This window comes from Cyrtonyx montezumae, unplaced genomic scaffold (genome assembly GCF_038088225.1).
Source record: "Cyrtonyx montezumae isolate F1298 unplaced genomic scaffold, pur_monq_1.0 scaffold_32, whole genome shotgun sequence".
NCBI lineage: Eukaryota > Metazoa > Chordata > Aves > Galliformes > Odontophoridae > Cyrtonyx > Cyrtonyx montezumae.
The window spans coordinates 5,822,250-5,841,588 of NW_027072037.1; the positions used below are offsets into that span (position 1 = coordinate 5,822,250).

General features: G+C 45.3%; 2 protein-coding genes across 3 annotated transcripts in view; both read right to left on the minus strand.

Annotated features, from left to right (window-relative positions):
* Window positions 1–3,181, minus strand: part of RHEB (Ras homolog, mTORC1 binding) — a 31,475-nt gene extending 28,294 nt beyond the window's left edge. Inside the window, exon 1 of the mRNA XM_065744944.1 lies at window positions 2,922–3,181. Within this exon, the coding sequence (XP_065601016.1) occupies window positions 2,922–3,069 (148 nt within the window). The 5' untranslated portion in view covers window positions 3,070–3,181. The remainder of the gene's footprint in view (window positions 1–2,921) is intronic.
* Window positions 3,182–7,588: 4,407 nt separating this feature from the next.
* The window catches only part of PRKAG2 (protein kinase AMP-activated non-catalytic subunit gamma 2), a 188,857-nt gene continuing 177,106 nt past the window's right edge, over window positions 7,589–19,339 (minus strand). For both annotated transcript variants that reach the window (XM_065744936.1, XM_065744937.1), the window contains 8 exons: window positions 17,839–17,884; window positions 17,018–17,072; window positions 15,618–15,744; window positions 14,752–14,917; window positions 14,464–14,501; window positions 11,315–11,461; window positions 9,720–9,813; window positions 7,589–8,344 (listed from right to left, as the gene is read on the minus strand). In XM_065744936.1, the coding sequence (XP_065601008.1) occupies window positions 8,313–8,344; window positions 9,720–9,813; window positions 11,315–11,461; window positions 14,464–14,501; window positions 14,752–14,917; window positions 15,618–15,744; window positions 17,018–17,072; window positions 17,839–17,884 (705 nt within the window). In that variant the 3' untranslated portion in view covers window positions 7,589–8,312. The remainder of the gene's footprint in view (window positions 8,345–9,719; window positions 9,814–11,314; window positions 11,462–14,463; window positions 14,502–14,751; window positions 14,918–15,617; window positions 15,745–17,017; window positions 17,073–17,838; window positions 17,885–19,339) is intronic.

Below are 19,339 nucleotides of genomic sequence, written 5' to 3' on the forward strand. Positions count from 1 at the left end.
TCTCACCCAGCCTGGACCTGAGCCCTCCAGGATGGGGCACCCACACTGCAGTACAACAGAGAATTCCAGCAATGAGCTCTTTTACACAATGACCCAGGAAACCTCACTGATATCGTCAGTTCTGCGTTCTGGACAACTCTGCACTGCTTTCAGAGTGGATGTTACTCAGACCATCCAGACATCAGTATCTCAGTCTTGGCTTGATCATTTCCACAGACCCCAAACATAAATGGAGATAAGGAATTAGGAGCAGGACACAATGAGGGCAACGTGACGATTCCTTTTAGTGAAGGCTTTGTTTTATAACTTTATGAAATCATATGCTTCATCACACACAGGACAGCCTTCTTCTGGAATCAGATCTCAAGTAGCTGGTCCACTCTGGTCACTTCACTGACAGCAGCACTGAGACAAATTCCTCCCATCAGCAAAGTACCAAATCTTAAAGTAAGATCTGTCTGACTTGTATCAGAACCTTACTGAGACAAGCATGCTTACATAATGCAATGTAACTTTCTTTTTAGATCCATTTAACCACAAGCAAAACCCAAAGACAACGCTCCTGTGTGATTTCTGTCTAGCTTCATGCCACAACCAGCACGCCACGTGCAAACAATTGGCCTTTCCCACCAAAAAACAGGTCCTGAAGTTCCTGGCAATGCTTCTCTGCATCTCCCTGCCCCAGGTCATAGGCTGCTGGGATCGCTCCCACAGAACACGCTGCTTTCACACAGGAAAGGCTGATGGTGGTGTTGAAAGATAAGAGGGAGTGGACTGGAACAAGCAAGCTCCTGAGCTTACAATACCAACAGCCAGCACTCCCAATCTGCACTCTGTTTGGCATCACTGGGGTAAGAGTACAGTTACACACGAGGGAAAACCAGGGGCTCAGCACGAAGCCACTGCACACTCAGACTCGCGCCTCACACAGCCTCGCGGGCACGTGCCTGCCCAGTACCACACACGCCCAGAGCCACAAAGCTGTCGAATCATCAGCTGCAGGGAACAGCTCAGGCCTGAAACATGTCAGCTTGGTTATTTCAGCACAGAACCGAAAGACGGGAGGAAAGGTCGCCATTTTCTCATCGTCCTCATCTCGTGCTCCATATGCAAATGACGAGATCACCCAATTCCACAGCCCAGACCACGCCAGCACTCACTCGAGCAACAGAACTGGAAACGTTTCGCAGTGTAACTGCAGCCTCCCTGACTGCAGGGTCAAAGCTAAGGTTAAGGTTAATGGCAGTTCCCTATTTATAAAAGGGAGCTCCAAAGCACTCAGGAGCCCTTCAGATCTTGGAATTATTCCCCACCCTGATGAACACTAGCTCTGTTCAAACGGTGCAACTTCTCCAGAATTAACATCTCTCGTTTTCTTTTCTAAGAGATGGGAGCCTCTTTTTCACCCACGGTTCAAGTGGAATTCCTGCCATCAAGGTACTTAGCTAGAAGGCAATCTGAAGCCAAACTCTGTCATTATTCCCCTAGATTTACAAGGCATTCTTGGGGGGACAAAGGGCCTGACCTTCATCTCACAGTCTATGCTTTTTGTTTTTCTGACAGCCCTACGTGATGGAACAGTCAACAACCCACGTCTACAGCCCGTACATTTACAGAAGTATTTGCCTAGAAATATAATGCTCCCATATTTAAGAGGAGCAACTCCGTGGCTTTAACGTGCAAGATTTGTACCTAAAAACAAGCAAGGCAACAGATTTGTCAAGGTTAATGAAAGGCAAACTACTCCTCCTCTCTTCCTCCATGTGTCTACAATGTCCCCTAATGGAACAAAGCCCAAAATCACACCAGCTTCAGAAAGCTGCAGGTGAAAGAGTGCAGCAGTACATCCTCACGGGCACACAGTAACTTCCTGCTCACCTCCTCTAGAACACTGCCTTCCACTTGAGCTCCTGCACCCAAAGCACGCTGGGTCACAGCACTGAAGCACTACCAATGCCTACATGCTATCTGAGCTGTCACCCTCAATGGGTTATCTACCCTAGGTCCACCTGACTTGCTAACAGACAAAAAGACCTAAGTGCTGAATTCCCAGCGCTCCTCACTCCCACTCTTACTGCACAGTGCTCGTTCTTGTCAGGGCTCTAAGAAGAGAAGAGGAAAATGCAATGAGACAAACTCTGAGCCTGACTGTGCCACGTCCGACACTCTGTACAAACCACCAACCTCCTGCGGGCTGCTCCCAGCACCGTACAGACACAGCACCGCTGCAGCAACGCACACAGCACCTAAGAAACACCGCAACCTTCTTTGATCTTGGAGGGAGGGAGGGGAAAAAAAACCAAACCAAAACAAAACCAAAAGGGGGCTCTGCGCAGACAAATCACTCGCTTCCAGCCAAAACCCTTCTGCAGCAGGGCAGCATTTCCCTACAGCATCTTATTCTCCGGCCACATGTTATCCTTAACGCCGACCTACGCTTTCAAGTCCGATCGATGCCGAGAGCCGACGCAGCGCAGCTCCTCCGCTTCCGCGGACAGTGCGAGAGGAGGAGGAGGAGAAAGAGGAGGATGAGGAGGAGGAGGGCCCGGGACGCGCCACGCAGCGTCGGACGGCGCCGGGGAGTTCTCCCGAGCACCGCAGAGATCCGTCCGTTCACCCATCGCACGGCGCCTACAGAAACATGAAAGGGGCAGGAACCCGAGCGGAGCTTCACTGGATCCCCCCCAGGGCCCCGAGCAGCGCCGTGCCGGCTCCCCACCCCCGCTCCCGGATCCCCCCCACCGGGCCCGGGCCGTCCCCTGCCCAATTAAGGGCAGAGTCGCACGGCGGAGCGGCCCCGGCCCCGCATTGCTCTGCGGCGCCGCCATGGCGCCTCGCGGCCGCCTGCGCGGGGCCCGGCCCGGCCCTGCACCTGCCGCCGCCACCGCCGCCGCCCGCTCCCCTCGGTGCCCCGCGCTCACCTACGCTCCGGTAGCCCAGGATCGCGATCTTGCGGGACTTGGACGGCGGCATCTTGTCCCCCGCCCGGCCCCGAACCACATCAAGGGCGGCGGCGGCGGCGGATGAGGAGGCTGCGGCGGGCGGCTGTGGGAGCGCCGTCAGCCTCATGCGGCGCGGGGGAAGGGCGGTGGTGACGGCGGGCCGAGCGCGCGGGACCCGCGGCGCCTGGCGGCGGCGGCAACAGCGGCGGCAGCGCCCGCCCCACGTGACCGCCGGGCTCGCCGGCCCCTCACGTACCTGTGCGTCACGCGTCACAGGCCGGAGCGGCGACCTCGCCGCCACCGCGCCGAGAGCCGGCGCCAAGCGCCGCGAGGAAAAACTCGCTGCGTCATGCCTGCCTCCCTACGCTCCGCCCCTCCGCCGCGCCGGACGCTGATTGGGCCGCACCGTGCGGTTAGGAGGCGGGGATTGGCTGAAAGCGGCGTCCAAAGGGAGGGGGCGGGGCTGAGGTGCGGCGCGGGAGGGGATTGGCTGGACGGGGGCTTGAAAGCCGCGCGTGCGTAGTGGCTCTCTTTTAGAGCGCGGCTACGAGCGGTGCGCGCTGTGTCGTCCGTTGGTCGCTGAGGCGCCAAAATATCCCCAGGGATGGGGCGCGTTCCGGTGCTTCGATTCCCTCCCCATGAAGAGGTTTGTCTGAACGTTCAATCTGAAGCTCTTCCGGTTGAGGTCTCATGTTGAGGGCGTTTGGTAGAGCGGCTTGGGTTGGAAGGGGCCTCCAGTGTCACGGGGCGCAGGCCTCTGCTGCAGGTGGGGCTGCACAGTGCTGACACAGCCACCAGGCCGCGTTGTCCCTGTGATGACAAAGATGGCCTGTCATCTTTGCATCTCTCTCCCAGCCCCGTGGCATTGCCCAGTGCTGGGTCATCTACCAAGCCAGAGGACTGGAAGGATTGAGGTAGGAGTTACAGCAACGTGAATGGGACAGGAAACGTGTGCTTTCAACTTCCTTGTCCTTTCACACTGCTTGTCTGCAGCATTCAGGTATTCTGACAAGTACCAATTTTTACTTCGTTTCTGATTGATTTTGTTTCTTCCTTGGCACCCTACTTCTGTTGATGAGGCCTTTCCTGTTATTTTTTTCTCTTATCTCTTATCCGTTTGGACCTTTGTCCATTTGTCTCATTCCTGTTAACTTCCACTTGTTCATTCTCTATAAATAGAGCTTACTGCCTCTGCTCCCAACCAGCTGGTTTACTTATTGCTTCTAACTGCAGTGGAGGTGTTCTGACCTAGGACAGTTACCATGCCTGCTCAGCAGCTGGGGCCTGAACCCACAGCTCCTCGTTCTTAGTGTGTTTTGAAATTAGGGAAAACTACCTTTCTTTTCTTCTGGTTCTTTGGAAGGAAGTGACTACTCCTTATGCCATCAGGGAAGTGCAAGCATTTCACTGTCTTGTCTGGGGTGCCTGAAATGGGCACATGAGGAACTCTCAGACCAGTTCTGTCCTTTCTTCATGCACTAGGACAGCAATCTGGGATGTTGTTGCTCAAGCAGAAGCTTAAGCAGAGAAGATCTGGATCTGAGAAGGTATAGTTGCATTTCTCCTACTTGGGATAAGCTGAAATACTTCCTGCAATGCTCCGGTTTGGCTTCCCTGCAGCATGCTGGAGCAGAAGCATTAGCAGTAGGGCTTTCCCTTTGCCCTTCCCTAGCACTACTCCAGTGTCTTCATTCCTGGAGTGCTTGTAGGTTGTCCTGTGAGCTACAAATGAGTTCAAAGAACACCAGAAGGAGTGACTTACACCAGGCACCCGTGCTCAGGGTGTTCCAAGCTGGTTTCACACCTCTGTTCACCAGATGCTCCTTCAAATCAAATGTACTCCTTGTATAACCAGTACAACCAACAGTTGGTAAGTTATATTCACTTTATTGTAAATGAGTTACTGACAGACATGGTCAATGAACACAACACATCAGGTATGGTCTAGGTTCCAAAAAAAAAAGTGCCAGCACAAATAGAGTATGTATATGCAGTGAGATCAAGAGCAGATGTTGAGGCTGAGAAACAGGAAAGCGTGTTGTCTTTTGTTGCCTGTGTGTGCTTTGCTGTGATGGAGGAAAAGCTGCACTGAATTTCCTCTAGGAAACATAACCCAGCAGTTAAGTATTTTTATGGCAACCCAGCACATACAAACCCATGAACACAGTGCTTCTCGGGTTCCAAATGCAAAACACATCTGACTTGTACATTCAGTTCCTATAACAGCAATTACCAGTTTAATTACCTGCTCAATCCTCTGGTGAATCAGCACCTTCCTGAGGAGGTATTTGAATTGCACCCGATGTTAGCACTGTGTGTGCTCCTATGTGTACAGCATCCACTTTGCTGCCTACAGAGGTTAGAAACTACACTTAATTCCATCCTGCATTGTTCCTGGCCCCTTGTGGATTTTGACAAAGATCATGTTCTCCAATATTTGGTTAGAAACGATGGAAGGAGAAGGAAGTAATTCTCCACTGATTGATACCTGCAGCTCTGGTCACTGGGACTGTTGATGTCATGGGCTTCTGCCGTTCACTGCTTGGTGTGCAGCTGGCAGGGATGCCCTACGGATCAGCTTGATGTATGTGTACCTGCCACCCACAGTGGGAATCAATGCAATCATCATAAAACAAATGAGAACCAATAAAGTGATGCTCAAAACTGCTTTTAAACGTAGACCTGAAGTTAAGAAAAAACAGCAGCATCTGCACATCTTTATTTTTAGCATAATGCGTGTGATGTGGATGCAGGGGTGCTACAAAACTATTCAGAATGGCATTTTCTCCTGGAGATTACCCCTTAACGTGGGAGCACAGAAGGTGTGAAGGTTTTAGAGGCAATCTGGCTGGAGAGCTGGGTATGGAGAGTGTGCTGTTCAGGATTAGGCACGCGTGGTTTCACCTCTGCTTGGACCGAAACAGAATGAGTCCAGCTTACCCTGTGCTCCACTGGAAGATGGCAGAGCGTGTTCTCAAAGCAGTTTTGGAACTGCTTCAGTCAGATTCTTTTCCTGCTGGGAGGACAAGAGCTCGAGCCTTGGAAAGCAATGCTGGTTCTTTCAGCATTACCCAAACGCTTCCAGCAGAGCAGTATTCCGGAGGATCAGAGATGGATAGGCCTCAGACTCAACAGTTGCAGTTCAGTTGCTAGCAAACAGCAAATACCATCTGTGAGGTCCCAGAGCTTTTAACTGAAAGGAGTCCAGAAGGAAAACAACATGCAGAGTTTACATCAGGCAAACGATCAGTATCAGCAAAGGACAGTTTTCCTAAGTAATGAGCTCGCAGCACCTCCAGAAAGTGAAAAATACTGAGGGGCTAAGCTTAATTAAAAACACAATGGCAAACATAGTGCTAGGAAGACACTTTCTTGTGTAATGCATCAGCACAGGTACTTGTGCCAGGACAAGGAGTGTGGTAGGGGAAAGTGCCCTTTTGATGACACTTTTTTCACGCTTAATACTCAGAACTGAATTTTGGAAAGCGGAGTAGAAACCCTCTGAATACAGTTTTGCACCACTTGAGGAGACAGCTTTCCATGGTTTTGCTAGCTCGGTGTCCACAGCACATGCACAGCACTTGTGATAACATTAAAACAGGGACTCTGTGCATGGTTCTTTGAAAACTGCAAATTCATTCTGACTTCCTGCATGCTAATTTATGCAGACAGGCACAAAGCTGTCTGGCTGGAATAGAGCCAAAAGACTTTGTGCTAAATATAATACAGGAAGAAAAGTATCTATCAGTGGCTCAACCCTTCGTTTCAGGCTGAAAACATTGTTCCTGCAGACTCACGCTAGGCAGAGGGAGATGGAGTGGTGCATTTCAGATGCTCTGTCCCATACCTCTGAGGGAAGGATGTAATTCTGGTGCTGGAACAGCATGTGGGCTTTCAAGTCACACCTGTGCAGTGTAGATGGCATTTACAAGTAGTGCTGACCACGTGAAATTCCACCCTGCCGACGATCCCTTTCCACACAGCTCAGGAAGCACAAGAGCTGCTGTTCCTGGTTTCTGTCACTCCTCTTCCCAGCAGAGATAAGAAGAGCTCGGCTGATTGTCTGTGCTGGCAGCGTGCAGCTGGCACCACCAGGTGGCTTTCTCAGTTCTGTGCCTCCCAGAAGCACGGGGAGCACAGCTGACAGGTCGTTATTCAGTGAGTGAGCATAAGAGAATAAGTTTGTCACTGTGTACAGGAACATTTCTGTATGTGAAGAACAACAGTGGGAAAAAAACTTTCACACGTCTTGTTCCAAAATTTCTTGCAGGAAGTGAGTTCTGAAGAAAGGGCTTTTCATTGCTCAGAACAACTTGGCAAGAACAGCTAACACCAAACGGATGTTGGAGGGTTTAATTTCTTCCATCTACAGTTATAAAAATCTCTGCATCAAACATTACAGTACATTCATCACATTAGCAAAACCCCATGGCCTTCCTCACTCCTCAGCTTCTGTACAGATCTATACAATACACAGTTCCAGTCCAGTTGTGCAGGCATCACTTTACACTGGAGCACAGGGGAAGCCTTGTTCTCTGGTCATCATTTCCTGCATGGTGCTGCAGTACAGAGCACTTCTGGAACCTTCATCTCCACTGACCAACAGGCCTACAACTCCAGCTTTAAATAATGAGAACATCTGCTGCTTGTTTGTATAACAATCAACAGTTTATTAATGGATATGGTGAAATTTTAGCTATCCACCAAAGATGTGTAAAAAATTGTCATGAAAGTAAAAATAAATAAAGCTGTTTTTAAAATCAGTCTCGTTTTACATCTCGGTTCAGAATGCAACATTGAACACAAAACTGTCATTGAAGTTTTAAAGAAGTCTACTGATATTCAAATTACAGCTTTTATGACAAGTCTGATGAGAACTGAAGCTGATTTGGTTTAAAGACTTTCACATTCAAATACAGTGTCTCATTTAACACGATACTTCCTTTGACAGTGATGGGCAACAGTGATGACATATTGCTGTATTTTGACATAAGGCACTATGATATGAATATGCCATACACTTGCCTTATGTCACATATATCCATTGCTGACCAGTGACTTCTGTCAAATACAAAATGAAAAAGTTTTCAGAGTACAGTGCATTTTAATGAAGGACATCGTGTGAAGTCTTCCAGCAAATGTTCTGAAGACAGTTTGAAATACAAGCCTACATTGTAACATAAGCTTTTGTCATGCTGCTTTGTTTTTTGCGACATCACTGGGGGGGAATAGACTCATCACCCATCACTAAGTCCCAAAGCACATTCGCACCCATCCCGCTCTGTTCTATTGCAGTCACTGTTCTTGAGACAAACTTGACCCAGAAACTTTGTTCAAGTTCTCCTACAAACGTTTATACATTCACAGCAGTCATTCACTTTCGTTCTCCTTTTGTTTGGCACCTGTTAACAGAAGAGGAAAGCACGTGTGATTTCCTTATGCATAGGGCACCTGCCTCAGAACAGCACCGCCCAACGGGACTGCTAAACTCTACCACAGGCTGAGGAAGGCCTGGAGCCCATTACCGCTTCTAACTTCATTGGCAGGGTAATTCTCCAGTTCACTCTGCTGGGAAGTTCCTGACACTACCTCCTTTGAAGTACTGCTCCCCCAGAAAGTCACGCTGCAAGCCTGCCCACCTGCTCAGGGGCCAGGTTTAATCACCACAGTGCTCTTCAAAAGTGAGGATGTAATTGAGGAAAAAAAGAACAAGGTAGGAATTCAGTTTGACTACACTGCATTGACTGATTTTTCTAGCTCAGAGGCAGACCCTGGATACATTAAGAATCAGAAAGAGCTGTTCAGCAGAACCATGGAGTGCTGGCCTCCTCTCCAAGCACTGCCTCCATGCTGGGCAATGACATCCAGCTCCAGAGAGCCGGAAGCTCCTGCCAACAACCCAGAGTAATTCAATGTTTGTAATGTGTCATCACAAACACTGAAAAATCCATCAAATTAAACCAATTTTCACCTCATAACCGATTTCCCCCCCCTCCTGTGCAGTGGTCTCAATTCCTGCCAATCAATCATTGTCCTTTATGGTCAATATAGGGAAATGGGTTCTTAACAGGGCATGGTTATCCTCACACACCCACTTTAAGAGGTGAATCACACTCTGAACTCCACAAACTAGACCTACATCGCAGACATCCTTACTCTGCTATCCCACCTCTGCTGGCAGCACAGCCCTGCCCCTGTGTTGTGCTACGTCCTGTTCCTTAGGGCTGGGCTCTTCTGTGGCAGCCTGGTGAACTCCACAGCATTTTTGCTGGCAGAGTTTCCCATTAAGTCAATGAGATAAAGCAGCTCACAGATGGATCTCACGAGAGGGAGTGCTGCTACACGCTAAGCACCAGAAGCGCATGTCCTAGAGAACTTTCCTGCTAGAGCAGGAACTCCCCTTGTAACTGCCCTGAAGGATATGTTCAGCTCTGTCTCCTTAACCTGCTATTTTGAAGGCTAAACTGTAATCTTAAGGCATTTTCTGTTTTTCTCACAAAGCCAGAAGCGTGTCCACACTAGCAACAGTTTGCTAGAACACAGAAATTCAGGAAGACACCCCACTGCACTATCTATACACATTGAACAAAATACTGACAGTTAAGCATTTGGTTGGCTTTTACCTGCAGAGAAGCAAAACATGTATTTGAAAAGTATAATCAAGCTTACAAATCTTGAGAATCAGAAATGTACTGTTAGTACCATGCCAGCCCAGAGCAGCAAGCTGTACGCACTATGGAGTGACTTATGGCAAACATCAGAATGCAACATCCCTACCTGCTGGTGTGAGTACCAAAGCCTGCAGAATGTCAGAAAGGGAGATGATACCCACAATGCTATCTGCTTCATTCACTACCACCAAACGATGAACCTGCAAGCAGGGAAAACATTTTGAGAGAGATTTTCCTGATGTGAAGTAAGAGCCAAAGGAAAGAAATGCCCAATGAATGCAGTAAGCAGACAAGTAGAAAAAAAGAACATTTGAAAATATCAGCAATACCATTCTCACACAGCAATACAAACATGCTTATCCTTCATAAATGAAAGCCACTGCTTGTCCTAAAAGGCACAGCAGCGTGACAATAAAATCAGGCTTAAAACAGCAGGTAAGCCAAGACCTACATCTCATAAATACTGCAGAATGGGATAGAGCCCTCATCTCAGCACTGAACCCAGCTCAAGTGGGCACAGAGCTGTGCAACTGAAGGGTCATAGCTGAGCCACCTCATAAAGAGGTCATCCTTGGAAGGATGGCTGTCCAAAGTTGAGAGCTCAGTACTGCTTTGCTTCTTATCTGACTGAATTTGGACTTACAGTCCAAATAACCAAACGCAATGGTGGAGAAAGTGAAAAGAATTTCTCATCTTTCCACAGAGGCTACAGCAAGAAAGCTGCACTGTCTTGACTTCATACAGATGAGGATTTATTGTAGAGGTCAACCACTTTGTTGCCAGTCAGATGAAGGGAAGAAAAAGAGGATCTCTAATATATTTGCAGAGTCACGCTCAGCTGACACTGAGGAAACCAAAAAGAGTAGGAAAGTGGGAGAAAGTTTTGCATTCTCTTTCTGACAAAACTATGTTGGTGATGTTTTCAATGTGTGCATACGCACATATTCTCTCAGTGTTAATGAATTCAAGAAAAATGGACAATGTAGTCAATTCACATCCAGTAAGATCAAGCGTTTGTCTGGTGGCTAAAAATAGCATCAATTACTGCCTCACTGTGGCTCTGACTGACTCATTTTTACAGTCTTGCTATGTTTAGACTGAACTGAAGGGTAGGAGTTGTTTTGAAAACCCAAACGTCTCAAGCTTCTGAAGACACTAACAAGATTAGCTACATTTGGAATCTGAGCATCAGCAATGCTGAAATTACTCAGTGTCAGGAAGAAGCTTGATCTGATGCAGGAAGCTGCCTGGCAGAACCACCTAGCAGAAGTCCTGAGGGGTCATTCACAACATGGAAACTGTACTCCCATTAAACGTACGTACAGTTATGGCCCTGAAGGTGAAAAAAGTGCTGCAAAACTGAAGTCACCCACATCCATGTGTAAGAAGGTTCCCAGTACTAAAGTCAGAGGTTAAACCACACAGAAAGAATGGGGAAAAAGCACTGCAGTCATTTACGAGAGCAACAGGCAAATGAGTTCTTGGTAAGACTTTATTCACTGGCTTTGTTTCACAGTGTTTGTATCCTTTCAAGCATCTGTAAATCTAGAAATCAAATTGATCCCTACATATGTAAACATGAATGAAATGTGCATCTTCTTTGAGTAACCAAAATAACTTCAGAAGTATAAACGTGTCCTATTTATTAGTTTGGTCATACAGCTTTTACAACAAAGGGAAACAAAAAAGGGGCAAACTCACCTCAGCCTTCACTATCCTATCAACAATGGTCTCCAGTGTTTCCAGCATACTGCACTTTACAACACCTTCAAAATACTGAGAGCGGTGCTGTAGGGCTTGTGTCACCGTGATATCTAGGTTATTATAGGTTTTTTCAGCAGCAAGGTTCTGAAAAACAAGGCACACAACTCACTACACAGCAATTAAGTATCCAACAAAGCAAATGTTTTGGCACCAAGCAGACACATTTCAGGGTAAACTGAGGCTGTTCCAAGTCACATATTAAACAAAGCAGATGCTTTTCAGTTGCAGTTTTTGGGAACAGTCAAGCATGGTGCTACGTTACACACCATGGATTAATCAGTAATAATAATTTGTGTCTATGCATTAGGCCCATGAAAGTCGCCTTACTTTGTTTTCTAATATTTGGCTTGACACCACTCATCCCACTTCTGCCACGAGGAAAAAGGAAAGATGAAGTTCCACAGATTTCAGGATGCACAAGATATACTTGAAGAAGAAACCACTTTTTGTTTTCCAAAGGCCAGATGATGACACTGACTACTCTGAACCCTTGAAGTAGAGCCTACTATAAAGATCAAGCAGAAAACAAATGGTAGGTTTGCTTCAACCTCGAGCTCCCTCTCCTGGACCATGCAGGAACTATCACTTAAGGTTTTGCACCTCTTTTAGTTAATACAAAAGAATAACAAAACCAAAAATCCATTATCACTAATAAAATAAAAGAGTTTGAAAGTAAAACATTCTCAGCTTTCATATTACAAGCAGGACCCTGATTTGTTGCAAGAGGACTTTGTCCAGATCCATAAAAGCTTTCTTTGTAGGAGGGATGCAAGGAAAATACATTTTCTCTTACCCAAGTAGAAAATGAAGTTTACTGGTGAGACAACACTACTGGCATCACTGAAACAGATGCAGACAAAACGTACAGCTGTACATAAAGGAGAATAAAGTAGATGACCCTGACAACAGAAGAAGTATTCACAGGGTGCACTTCAGGAGCACTGAGACCACAAACCTGACGTCTAAGAGACAGGAGCCTGATTAACAGAAGGGAAAAGCTGAGATGCATTAGCCACACAGAGGATAACTGCCAACAATTATTTGTAGCCATGAGAGGCAAAAGTCATCCTACACTACCTGAAGATAGAGATGAGGCATGTAACACCAACGTGCAAAATCAATTAAACTTCACATGAAAAAGCATTTACTATCATGGCCACTTGAGTTCAAGAATTGGGCAAAATGAAACAGATGAAGAAATAGAAGTGGCCTTCAGCAGAGCAGGCTGAAATGTTATGCAAGAAGAGGAACAAATACAACTATTCAGTATAAATGCATCAAGCAAAGAAGACGTGTTATTTCAGATTCTTTATGTCAGTACAAGCAATTACATATAACTGGTTGCAGATAGCTTCAAAGGCACTCAAACTTCAGTATTAAGAATCCAGCTGAGGAGCCAGGCTGTTTTCCTATGTTTGCTTCGCAGTTTCTATCAGCCAGGTCTCAGTGGCAGCCCTACAACCATCCTGCTTCACTCACAGCAGTTGTGCTCTGCCCAGGGAGGACCTTCTGAGACATCACTCGAAGCCTCGCACTCCTGGTGCAGGGTTTCCATATGAGCAGTACCTAACTAACATGACTGGTTTACAGACCTTACATTTTGGCCTTGCTTCGAATCAGAGTAAGTCAAAGGAGTTAGGATCCTGGAAAGCAATGGGAACACATCCTGCCTGACAAATGAATCTGCAAAATACAGTGAAATCAAAATAAACTGAACCATGTGTGAACCGTCACTGTCTTCAATATGTCAGAAAGTCCCCACTTCTACAGCTACTAGCTGCTCCCTTTATGGCAGAGCAGGAGCTCATACAACAGATAATCCCCAAAACCACAACAGACATCTAGAAGAAGAGGGGCAACAACACTTGCATTGTGAAATCTTCAGAATTAAGAGCGTTGTTTGCAGCCAGAGTAACTTACAAGGTTAAAACGCTTCCATTTGGGACCATTCTCTGTACTTCTGAGAGTATTCTGCACAGTGTTTCAGACACCTGGATCATTAGCACTAGCAGGCTGCTGGAAGAAGCAACTTGTGCACATGAACCTTTACCAATAAAGTAGCTCTGAGAAGTCCTGATCAGAAGGCAGGAGCATACAGCTTGGAAGGTGCAGGGATTAAAAAACAGATTTTTGACTTTCTGATGACCACAAGAACAGAAAAGCCCTTGCTCTCAGAGGCTTAGAAACCATGGCATGAATCTGACTGTTGTGTTGCACTCCTGAGGAACAGTGGCCTGAATGAGAACTAAACCAGAAGGAGTACACATGCAGTACCCTGGCGTAAGGTGTGCGGTTAACAGAACAAATGACACAAGGCATCATAGCCAAGATATTTCATAGATGGTATAGTTAGATTATTATGATGGGAAAGAGACAATCAAAATAAAGGGAAAAACTGCTGACCTGTGCCCTAGGCTCACAACAGGAAAATCCAAAGGAGTGATCTCCAACAAGAGACCCTTCCCCAGTAGTGGTCAGCCCTTAGATGGGGTCTGGGAGAGGTGGAACCAGACTCCACCCCTTCTGGTCACACAGGTGCATTGCCTTCACCTGTGCTCCTGCAGCTGACTCAGTGCTCACCTCAGGTGATCTATCAGTGGTTCAGGCCATGATTCAACAGTTCCCATACACATGGGGGCTCAGAGACTCGCACTGAAGAACAGGGTAAGTCATTTTAATCCACTGAAAAGATCAAGTCCTAAGAAGTGCCCCAACTACATGAAGAAATTTGCATTCTCTCTCTAAACACAGACCACAGAATGGAGGCAGTCGGGGAGAGAAAGTTCAGTGTCAGAAGCAGAAATTAATACAAAATGCCCATGCCCTCTTTTTGTAATAGTACAACCACATCTTGTTCCAGGTAACATCTAGAGCCTTAGATGACTGTGCATAAATGTACTACTAAGGATAGCTTATGGGGAAAAAAAGCAACAAAACCCAAACCCCATGCTGTGCAAGATGAATTGAATTCAGTTGGTTACCTAAAGCCTATGGGACAAAATAACCCAAACTGACTCATCAGCAAATTAATTTCTAAATGCTCACTACATAAAAAACACTTAATAGGATTTAAAAGGTATACTTACTATTACATCAAATTTGGAATAAATATCTACAACTTTTCCTAGAAAGAAAAATATGTATTAATAAAGGGCTTCCAATACAAAGTTAGTTTTCTTGTGCCCTGCTGTCATTTGTTAACATATAATGACACAGAAAGAGAGAAAGTCAAGAAGGAAAGACGGAAACCAAACCAAACCCCACCACCCATGATGAATCAATCCTCCCAGGTCCATCCAACCTCTACCGTGCATAGATTACCTTCAAAAAAATTTATCTTACCCCACCCTCATGTACAGAAGAACAACACACACCTGACTCATCCACAACAGGTAACGCCGATATCCTTCTCTCTACAAATATATTCAAGGCTTTAATGATAGGAGTGTCTGGATGTATGAAGGCAATGTTGTGGTAAGTTCCTATTCCAAGTTCATCCAGATTCTTCTTCATAAAGGCAGGCTTTGGCATCTCAGACATCTAGGAAAGGCAGATGAATATGTTTACACAGTGCAGTTTTCTGCATGATAGATTACATATAAAAAAGCCCTGGTAACTGTCATTAGGAAATATATATTCATTCATCCATCATTACAGATCATTAGAATAATCTGTTAGTAGATTTACATCAAGCCAAAACAAGCCTATATCCAGAAGCATCAGCACTGCTCAAAGACATATTAAACTAAGATTACTCATCTAGGTTATTCTGTTTATCAATTTATTTTTGTAGTGGCCCATCACTAAAATCTCTGGATCCTGAACTGTGTCATTCCCACTGAACCTGAAAAGAGAAGGCATCAAAGATGTGACATGCTGTGTGCTTATCTGGAAATCCTGTTGCTTTGCTTGGCCTCCTGTCCATTCCTGTGACCAACGTACAGTACAGCACGTTATGATGATCCTGGCAGGGAACCAGAGGGCAAGTGCCCTGTTTGCTTATTTGTTTTAAGATGATTAAAACCAAACATAGGTAACATGCAGGCTACAATGTATCACAACGTACAATGCATCTCCTCCGTTAGCAGAAAAGATGCACAAAGAAACCATGAAGCTCTCAAACATGGAAGATCTCCATGAAGTTTCTGAACACATTGCTTAATATTGGAGAGATCTACCTGGGCTTGGGGTGGGTAGAAGGAGAAACCAGTTAAAGTAAAGCAGAACTTCAAGTACTTACAAAAAGCTGGAGGAACTTGAGGATTCTTTTATGGGTAAGTATATAAAGTGCATTTCCACTGACGGGATCTATAACTGGCAATCTGTGGATTTTGTTTTTGATCAATGAATATACAGCATCAAAAAGGCTGAGGAGAAAAGCAATTTTTAAATGAACGGTAGCCAAGAAGAGTAACATCAAATGATGCATATACAGGTTTAAAACTCACTGACAGGACACAGTTGATGGCATTACCTTTAAACGTTACAGAAGCTAAGGCAGTTCAAATTATTGACAGTGATACAGTTACCTAAAAGCAGTAAGATAAAGTAACTTCCTGTGGTGAAGAAATATTTCTACTCTTTTCTGTATTGCAGAAACTGTTTGCCAAATGACTGCTGTGCTCACACAGTTCCTCCACTCAGAAAGGATGTTTCAGTCAGACAGTGCAAATCAGTGTTGCATTTAATTCACCTTAACTCCAATCTTCCCTAACATTCTCAAGGAAGAGCATCGTTATGGATAAGTGTATGCAAGCAAGCCAAAACAATTATCTAATCGTTGCACTGAAGTCACTCTGAGGAGGTGTAAAGCACTCCTCCTGGCACTGCAAACTCTGACTTCAAATGTTCCAACAAATCCAAGACTGTTCTACTTCATGCATTGCTGGTTTTGTCCTAGGAAAACTGTACAAGGACAGTTGACCCCCAGTTATAGTAAATCAGTATGGAGTAAAGTCAGTAAAATTTCTGTGTGTTCTGAGCCCCTCACAGGCAGACTGTTTCAGAACAGAAGACCCTTGTGGGTCAGTCCTAAAGCTCACTTACTGGATCCTTCTATATCCATCCCACTACACCTTTGTTATTGCAATACATCTCTTGTTGTGCTTTTAACTGAAAGCAATCACACGATTTTGTTCTCATGGGAAATTCAGTGCAAGCAGTGCCATTCAGACACACTCCTTATGACTTTGTTGAATAACCTGTTCACAACTTACTAGTGGCAATTCTACTGAGGATATGACATACAATTACTCTGAGCTAATCACTGCAGTTCCCTTCACCAGTTTACTTTAAATGGTATAAGCAATCCTATTCATTTTTTGCTTTCCTGAAGCAAGTACGGCTAGCAGGATAGGCTGAAGGATCACCAGTGCCCAAAACCATGCAAAAAGGGCAATGAGTTCATCTGGTTGGCATGTTACACCAAAAAAAGTTAAAGCTGTTCTCTTTGGATAAGTAGGAAAGCCTCATTTAAGACAAAAAGCTCCCACACCATCTTCGTTCTATTACAACAGAGCTCTACATAAATCGTACTCTGTTTTACAATGGAAGCTGTTTCTCTATAAAAAGAAGTCTTACACTTAGGGTTGAAACAGTTGGTTTCTTTCAAGGCAAACAAAATGGAAAGGAAAATCCTACCTTGCATCTGGGGAGATGTTCACTAAAGGTTTAAATGTCTCTTGTAAATAAAGTTCTGCGTATAGAAAAACAAACCATTATCATTTCTATGTGAAAGCAGCAGCAGTTTATAAAAGCACTTCATGAACTCCTTAGTACAAAATTAAACAAACAGATGAGACCAACACATACGATGACCTTAGATACTACTCTTGTGCTTGTTTATCTATGCCAACATAGAAGTGAAACTGAAATGCAGCTGACTACCACCAGGGGTCACTGCAACCACAGCAAATTATTCCCCACTTTCGTCTTTGAGCCGGTTGTGTCCCGCACAGACTGCTCTGTTATAACGCGGCCTAGAGTCAGTTTTGTCACAAAGATTCCTTCTTGTGCTCAGTGCTTCTGCTCACATCCACTATGTCCAATGAACGTGCGGGTCACACCATGCAGCTCTCTCAGGCACGGCTTGCTGCTGGACTCCCAGCTCACTCAACACCTAGAGCCACCTATTTTGCATCCTGGTTCAGTTATGTTCCCATTCCAGCTGCAGTTATCACCTCTGAGGGCAGATGTGCCTCCTGCTGTGGCTCCATTTCTTGTTAGGAAAAAATCGAGTTGGTACCAATCGAGGAAAAACAGCGAAGCAATATACAGCATAATCACACTAGTTCACGTATTGTTCCAGGCAGAAAAACACCAGGAAGAAGCAGACAAGCTTTAGCTATTCCTGCTTTTATTAAAAAGTATGTGGAGAAAGATGTTATGATTAATTAAAAACCCACTGTACTTGACCATACTAGTATACTTTAAACTAGCAACTGAGCAGCAAGTGATCTTACCCCTCCAGGTTTCTATCTTGTGCTCCTCCAATTCATAGATCTGAACCTACAACAGATGGAAAGTATTAATTTTAAACCCCAAATAATTAACAATACTATTAAGCTCTGAATAATTCCTTTATTTTTCATTGTAGGCAATTGAACATACAGAATCCCAACTAACTGCCCAGTCCAGAACAACACTGGCAATATCATGAGAAAAATGTGCAATCCTGCTCGGTGCAGAGCACCATACAGGACCTATCACCTCAGGGGACAGGAACAATCTTTCACCTGCCCATGCTGTGGTCCAGATCTCTTCTAGACTCACAGTAACCATACCAGGGAAAGCCTTCTGATAATGCCTCATACACCTCAGCAAGAGCTTATCCTGATCCCTTCTTATGCTAAAAAGCAGTTTGTTTTACATTTGCTGGACTACAACCACACAAATGCACTTGGTTTAGCCCCTTCCATGCTGCTCACAGTCCTCTGCAATTTTTACATGTGGAAACTGCCTTTCTCTCCAGGTGCCAAGCTGCAAGCCAGACACTCCTAACAGCAGCTGTGCTTGCCATAGCCTAGGCCAAAGCAGCCTGGTGTCTTTTGCACAGCTCCTCTTTGCCAGGTACCTCTGTCAGCCCTGATGGAGCTGATGTGCGTGCAGTTGGAGGGTAGGAGCCTCCACAAAACCTACTCCAATTCTGTGACCCAACAGAGGCCACTTTCAGATTACATCCTTCAAAGAGCGTAAGGGAATGCTGAATTATCACACTGTACTTGTGCTACTCAATATACTCTTTCTGGGTGTTATAAAATACTGGATTTTCAGCACAATTGCACTTTGGAGGAGTAGAGCATTCCCTAGCTGAATATTTATTATTTCCTTTTGCTTCTACAGGAGTGTGCATTGGTCATCCTTCAGTTGGACAGTTCCACTTCTCAGTCATTCACCCTTCCCCTGCCCAGGGGCTGTGTTCAGCACAACCTCTTCCATGGACTTGTACACAACAGCACGTTAGACAGCACAAACAGGAGTGACAACTGACTGTAAGTGACACTGTATGGGAAAATTGGTATTACTGAGTTGAGAGCCACATCATTGCAATATGGAAACCGTAAGGATATGATCAGAGTGCAACTGCTTTGTATTTCCCTCTGCCTTGAAAATCCCCAGAAAGATAAATAAGTAACAGTAAGAAAGGACAGCGCATCAACCTATTTACATCTGACAAGATATTTCATTGCCAATTTCAAGAACAGACATTATCAACTGACTTTGAGAAGCCTGATACATCAGAAGTCTGTGTCATTCAACTGCTGATTCTTCAACTAGTAAAACACAGCAGGTGTATTTTAACTCCAAGTGGGGAATTGGCATTGACAGGAACAAGAAAGGGATGCACATGTTTGTATGAACACATAAATAAGAGAACCTCATCAGCTGACTGCCAATGGGAATTTTAAAATGACAGTTCATGGAAGTCAAGAGATCTCCAATTGATGGTGTAACTCAGCCACA